General features: G+C 48.9%; 1 protein-coding gene across 1 annotated transcript; it reads right to left on the bottom strand.

Annotated features, from left to right (window-relative positions):
* Positions 1-306: 306 nt before the first annotated feature.
* Positions 307-7,088, bottom strand: FNDC8 (fibronectin type III domain containing 8). Its single transcript, XM_081869697.1, has 4 exons — positions 7,005-7,088; positions 5,330-5,677; positions 2,563-2,775; positions 307-455 (listed from the first exon to the last, which is right to left on the bottom strand). The coding sequence occupies exons 1-4, from the start codon at positions 7,005-7,007 to the stop codon at positions 342-344; spliced, it is 678 nt and encodes a 225-aa protein (XP_081725823.1). The 5' UTR covers positions 7,008-7,088; the 3' UTR covers positions 307-341.
* Positions 7,089-7,415: the final 327 nt, after the last annotated feature.

Raw genomic sequence — 7,415 nt, 5'->3', positions numbered from 1 at the left:
AGCAGGCAAAGAGGCTGCCATTACAGAAACTGGGTAAAAGGGGGCAGTAAAGAGCAGGGTAGGAGGCTGCAGTCACATGATTTCAGCCTCTTCTCTTGCTCTTATGTATCAGATTCCCACCATATGCAGCAAAATAGTTGCAAATGCACCTGTGAACTGTGACATCCGTATATGCCCGGTTCCCGCCACCCCAGCCCCTGACCTTCTTCGCCTGGCTAGAAGTTACTTTTGTGAGCAGAAAATTTGCCAAGGTACCAAACAGCACTTATGAGGAGATGTGGAATAACTGATGCAAGGGCAAGAGGAAGGTGCCATCCTTTACTTCCATGTTGTCAGTCCTCTTAGGGGGCAGGGATAAAGATCGTCTTCTTCTGGGGCTTCCTGCACCGCCGCACGGTGACAGTGACAGGAGCCGGGTCCAGAGGCATTCCTGCCACAGAAGGCATTGTGCCAAACTGGAAGAAGCAAAGGGGAAGAGCTTGTTACAGGGAGGCAGCGAAATGCAAAACAACACGCTAGAAATCTGCTAAAGATTGAGGTTCAATCCTGACAAGACAGAAGTACTGTTTTTGGGGGACAGGAGGCGGGCAGGTGTGGAGGATTCCCTGGCCCTGAATGGGGTAACGGTGCCCCTGAAGGACAAGGTGCGCAGCCTGGGAGTCATTCTGGACTCACAGCTGTCCATGGAGGCACAGGTCAATTCTGTGTCCAGGGCAGCTGTTTATCAGCTCCATCTGGTACGCAGGCTGAGAACCTACCTGCCTGCGGACTGTCTCGCCAAAGTGGTGCATGCTCTGGTTATCTCTTGCTTGGACTACTGCAATGTGCTCTATGTGGGGCTACCTTTGAAGGTGACCCGGAAACTACAACTAATCCAGAATGCAGCAGCTAGACTGGTGACTGGGAGCAGCCGCTAAGACCATATAACACCAGTCTTGAAAGACCTACATTGGCTCCCAATATGTTTCCGGCACAATTTAATGTTGGTGCTGACCTTCAAAGGCCTAAACAGCCTTGGTCCAGTATACATGAAGGAGCATCTCCACCTCCATCGTTCTGCCCAGACACTGATGTAAGTCCCGAGGGCCTTCTGGTGGTTCTCTCACTGCAAGAAGCCAAGTTACAGGGAACCAGGCAGAGGGCCTTCTCGGTAGTGGCGCCCACCCTGTGGAACGCCCTCCCACCAGATGTCAAAGAGAAAAATAACTACCAAACTTTTAGAAGACATCTAAAGGCAGCCCTGTTTAGGGAAGCTTTTAATGTTTAATAGGTTATTGTATTTTAGTGTTTTGTTGGAAGCCACCCAGGGTGGCTGGGGGGACCCAGCCAGATGGGTGGGGTATAAATAAATAAATAAATAAATAAATAAATAAATAAATAAATAATAAAGTTGCAACTGTTAGCATCCCATCTTGCAAGGGTGTTTTCTACGTCAAAAGTGGATTTGCTTGCATCTTGAAACGTGACCATGCACATTATGTCTGGCAAAGCCAATTTCCCTCAGAGGCAGTGAGGTGTACTGGTTAGAGTGTTAGATTAGGACTGGGGATACCCCAGGTCCAGCTGTGGAACTCATGAGAAGACTTAGAGCCATTACCTCTCAGCTTAACCAAACTGGTTGTGAGGGTAAAATATGGAGATGGCGAAGTGGGGAAGAGGACTATGATTTGGGGTCCAGGCTAAGTTACTTAGTTGCACTTAGTTCCAATTGAAACCAATGTGAAAAACTAGCTGCGACTTTAGTTTCAAAAGCAGCAAAGTTCAGCTAAGTTCTCCATGCATTCCACCTTGAACTCCTGGGAAGATAGGCAGGATAAAAACGCAATATTAAAAAAAATCTCCTAGAGATGCATGAATGTTGGTGCTTCATTAGTCTGGGGTTAGAGTAAAAGGGTTGCTGGGGTAGTTAGCGTCAATCCTGCCATTTTATAGGTGACTGCTGAAATAGTCACAACAATAGTCAGCCCACAACTTCTGCAGCGGTTACATTTTGGGGATTGCATCTACTGTAAATACGTTGGAGCAGGGCTGAAGGGCTTCTTGTGCAAATCACTGTAGTTCAGATTTGACTGCAAAGAAGTGAATCCATGTACTTCTAATATTTATGTATTTCTAATATGTACTTCTAATATTTATGTATTTACAGGATTCCCCTAACTACAGTTAAAAACGTGGATTGGCTTAGGGCTTTGCAAAACAGAGTGCCAAAAGTTAAAACTGGCATATAATTCGTTGACAGTGCTTTATTCACCAAAAGCCTGCAGGTTTCTCTGTCTGTCTGTTTGTGTCTTAAAAAGCACTTGTTACCGTACCTCCTGCATATTTAATTTTTTTTAAAATCAAAATGCTACAAATATGAACAATTCTTCAATTTATTCTCTATTTCATTTTAGCTCTGATGTGCCTTTTTGCAGTTATCAATGGTTCTGACATTTCTACTAGGGTCAGCATCCCTGAATTGGGCTTTGGGTGAAAGTGCAATGGGTGTGCCTTCCTACATTCTTTGGATGTCCAACTCTATGGTACGTGCACCCGCATCCCCACCAGGAGGACTGTGCTCACCTTATAGGGTGCACTCCACTTCCCAGCACCTGCCACGTTGAGAGACCTCACGCGCAGCAAGTACGTAGTGCCAGGAGTCAGATTCTCCAGGTGCTCTTCTGTCTGCGAGCAAAACCAATGGATGTTCTTGCCTTGACCATCCAGCCTGGCCTCCTGCAGTTGCAGCTCGTAGAAGGAAATCAACTCCCCATTGCGTGGGCCTGACCAAGAAACCTATGGAGGAGAGAAAATGGGCGTCATGCAGAAAGCTAGGAGACAAGCTCTTTCACTTGATCCTGACATCTTCAGGGAAGTGGGTGCTAAAGGGGTCCTTTCACTGGTGCACGGAGGGACCGTGGTGGGTGGTGCCCATTGGGATTTATGGGACAGAAAACATGGAGACCAGTAGTAAGTGGAGCCAGAGCAAATCCAACTGATTCTAGTTTTGTCCCCCATCCTCTACCCTGTTGAGTTCTGCAGGAAGTAAGGAGGAGGAAGCTGGCATTCAGGGCCACCCCTGGGGCTGGTTGTAAGGAAGATGGTGGACAGGTGGTGGCTGGTTGAAGACAGATGGAGGTTGGCTCGGCAGTGATCTCTTTACCCTAATGTACCAGCCTCCTAACCATATCAAACCTCTCCATTCTTAAGGAAATCAGCCCTGAGTGCTCACTGGAAGGACAGATCGTGAAGCTGAGGCTCCAATACTTTGGCCACCTCATGAGAAGAGAAGACTCCCTGGAAAAAACCCTGATGTTGGGAAAGATTGAGGGCACAAGGAGAAGGGGACGACAGAGGACGAGATGGTTGGACAGTGTTCTCGAAGCTACCAGCATGAGTTTGACTAAACTGCGGGAGGCAGTGGAAGACAGGAGTGCCTGGCGTGCTCTGGTCCATGGGGTCATGAAGAGTCGGACACGACTAACCGACTGAACAACAACAACAACCAGCCTCCACTGCCCTTAAGGGACATATACCAAGAGGTAGCCTTAGTCTTCTCTGAAATAGAAGGAAACACTGGGGGTGCTTCCAGGCAGCCTGTCTATTGAACATTCACCCTGACTTGTTTGTAGGGAGGTTAGTGAGTGCTTCTCCACACTTTCCAGTGCATTTTCCCAACATTTCTCTTAGCACAAGATGTCCAGTCTCTCCGGGAAGCGAGTTGGTTGCACAACACCTCCCAATCAACTATAACTGCGCAACCTGAATTTGGCAGTGTGTGGCTGAATGCTGGACCCTGCAGCCAAGTGTTAGTTCTTAGCTTTTAAAAAAAGGTAAAGGTAAAGGACCCCAGGACAGTTAAGTCCAGTCAAAGGAGATTATGGGGTTGTGGTGCTCATCTCGCTTTCAGGCCAAGGGAGCCAGTGTTTGTCCACAGACAGCTTTCCGGGTCATGTGGCCAGCATGACTAAACCACTTTTGGTAAAACGGAACACAGTGATGGAAATCAGAGTGCCCGGAAACGCCATTTACCTTCCTGCTGCAGTGGTACCTATTTATCTACTTGCACTGGTGTGCTTTCGAACTGCTAGGTTGGCAGAAGTTGGGACAGAGCAACGGGAACTCACCCCATTGCAGGGATTTGAACCACTGACCCGATCAGCAAGCCCAAGAGGCTCGGTGGTTTAGACTACAGCGCCACCCACATGGTAAGTTCTTGGCTTACCACTCATGGTTTGTCTTGGGGGCAGACAAACTACAAGCCTGTTTTTGGATGCCATGTTAGGCCAAAACATAGTTTAGCTCCTGGTAGTGAAGCAGCAACAACAATATCGGGAGAGGAATGAAGCGGCTGTGATTTTTGCTGTGAGTACCAATGGCACACTCATTCCTTCTTGTGCAGTCATGGTTTAGCTCAGCTTAATGTGCAAACCATGCCACTATGTCCAATACAAGCTATATTCCAAACACAATAATTTCCAGGCACTTGAAACTGAAGACTATTGCTGGGTATTTGGAGGGCAGTTGGCCTGGATGACCCACTGGGATTCCTTGTGTGATGTTTTCGCTCTTAAGGTTTCTGTGAGCAGAGCTGTCAAGGGTGGCTTATCCTGAGGCAACACGTCTTAAGGCCTGAAAGAAGACTATTTATAGCCAGTGACAGTCAGGTGATGTGTTTCGATGGGAGTTAAGATGGCTCAGGAAAAGGATGAAGAGCGATGACTAAGCCTTATTGTCCCCAACCCCATTAAGCAGGGAGAGGGTTTAAAAGAGAAGGAAGCGATCAACCTGCAGATGTTTTGTGACTGATGGAGAATCAATGGACAAAAGGATACAGAGGGCTGAATTGCTCTCTGTAAAAGGCACTGTAAAAGGCTCTGGCAGTTCCATTAGAAATCTGATGGGGAGCATTGCACCTGGGACCTCTGTATTTTCCACCTATGCTCAACCTGTGTACGTGCGTAAATCAGGGATGGGGAGTCTTTATCCTTTGATAAAGGGCAGTATATTAATCGAAATAGCAGCAGCAGCAGCAGCAGCAGCAACAACAACAACCACCCATATGATACAAGGCTCCAGTCACTCTCCTCAAACCTTATTCCACAGACACTTAGACAAGTACTGGAGCCCCCCAAACCTCTCACGTCTCATAGGGTTGGGGTGCATGTAACAATATGGGTTCCTCAGAGGTGCACTAAATGTAATCTATCTATGCTCAAATGTTGCACCCCCATTTACCCGGTGGGGTAGTTGAAGAGGAGTTCAGCTTTTGGCTCAAAGAGAGACCCGGCTCTCCAGTCACAGTAACCTAGCAATGCAGAGGAGGCCATTTTGTGTCAGGAGGCCCCACCTGAGCGCTGGTGCTGCTGACGGTGTGCTCGCGGATGAAGGGCTGTGGCGGCAGCTCCACACACACAGGAGACTCCGAGCCGCTGTCGGAGAGGCTGGTCTCCCCGTCGCTCATGTCCAGGTCGACGGGGACGCTGGGGCTGCTGCTGCGTCGAGGGCGGCTTGGCGGGGGCTTGCGAGCGGCTTTCTTCGGAACCGACAGCCCGGCCAGCAAGTCGTCCAAGGTGTGAGGTAAACTGCAGGCTGAGTAGAGGATGTGTTTGGGGGTCTCGATGATGCTGCCCAGGCCAGAGCTGGAGGTGTCGCTGCTTTCACTGGGAAGGCTTGAGTGATTTCTGTAGAGCTGAAACTAAATTAAAAGAGGAACAGCCCACCCAAACAACCCCTGAGTGAAACCTGCTTGCAGAACTTGTTGTTCATGTTCTCCTAAGCCAGAGGTGGGGAACTTGATGCCCTCCAGATGTTCATGCACTACAATTTCTACCATTGGGCATGCTGGCTGTAGATGATAGAACCTGGAATCCATCAACATCTGGAGGGCTGCAGGTTCCCCATTCGTCTCCTCACATTCCAACATTTTTCCATTTATTGAAAGGATGTATATATTCCAGAAGACTGACAATACTTTAAGAAGCATCAATTGAACTAGGAAGGTCTTCATTTTCACTACTACTTGTAGCATCTAAAAGAAGAAAACATGGTCCTAATGTTGGTGGACTCCAGTTCTCACCAGGGGGAACTTTTTTCATTTTCTATTGGCAGTCTCATGCCAGTGTAAGTTGGAGCCAAGGCAATGGGTGTGACTCCTGCCTTTGTACAATAGCCCACAGCCACAGAAAATCCAGATGTTTCCGCATACACTCCCCCTACCCCACACATCCTCTGAGGCATCACCACAGATCAAAGACACACCCCAGCAGTTAAAAGCACTCGAGGGGGGGCATGGGGCAGGTCCAGTTATGGGTGTGACCTGGGGACAGTTCTATGAGCCAAACAGAGGTGCCGGGGTGTGTGTGTCATATTTGCTCCCTGGGCCTAAGGTTCCCTACTCCTCGTTTATATGATCCAAGTATCTCCTTAGGCTGCACCCTTCCCTCTTGAATTAGCTTTTTTGGTGTTCCTTATGAATTAGCTTTGATTATAGGAACGTGGATGGCGCTGTGAGTTAAACCGCAGAGCCTAGGGCTTGCTGATCAGAAGGTCGGCAGTTCGAATCCCTGTGACGGGGTGAGCTCCCGTTGCTTGGTCTCAGCTCCTGCCAACCTAGCAGTTCGAAAGCACATCAAAGTGCAAGTAGATAAACAGGTAGCACTCCAGCGGGAAGGTAAACGGCGTTTCCGTGCGCTGCTCTGGTTCACCAGAAGCGGCTTAGTCATGCTGGCCACATGACCCGGAAGCTGTATGCCGGCTTCCTTGGCCAATAGAGCAAGCGCCGCAACCCCAGAGTCATCCACGACTGGACCTAATGGTCAGGGGTCCCTTTACCTTTACCTTTATAGGAGCTGTAGATTGATTATCCAGGGACGGGGGGGGGGGGTAGGTGGGCCTCAGTCTCCCAGTCTCAGAGGGGGCCTTAGCACCCTCTACTCCCTTTTTCTGGGATGCCTGGTTCCCTGTTGATGGTCCACATTAGCGTTTTTTTTAAAAAAAGCATTTTATTGAAATACCTCACCTACCATTTTCAAGCAGGGGAGAGGTCATGCCCTTGGGAAGGAGAGACTTGACGAGGCTTCTCTGTGGCAGATATGATGAGTGGTGATTTTAAGGCTGCATCTGTTCACAGGAATGGGAGGGGAGGATTTGAGTGCATCAGGATTAAATAGGCCCACACATCTGTTGAGCTGCAAGGTTCGGAAAGCTTCCGGCTGCAAGGAGCAGAACCCTTTCCATATTGAAACACATCTGCCCAGGAACCAACTCGTGCATGCAGCAAAGGGAGGCTTAGCCAGGGGCACACTTTGGGCTTTTGGATTTCAGTGGTGCCCTGCGCAATGCCAAAATTTGGCGCCCTCTGCCCCAGCCTCTTGCCATTGTTGCGGTGCCCTCTGAACTCAATCCCCAGGGTGGGCGAACTACAGTAGTTGTGC

This window comes from Podarcis erhardii (genome assembly GCF_964252035.2).
Source record: "Podarcis erhardii genome assembly, chromosome: 7".
Taxonomy (NCBI): Eukaryota; Metazoa; Chordata; class Lepidosauria; order Squamata; family Lacertidae; genus Podarcis; species Podarcis erhardii.
This window is presented reverse-complemented; position numbering and strand designations above follow the sequence as displayed.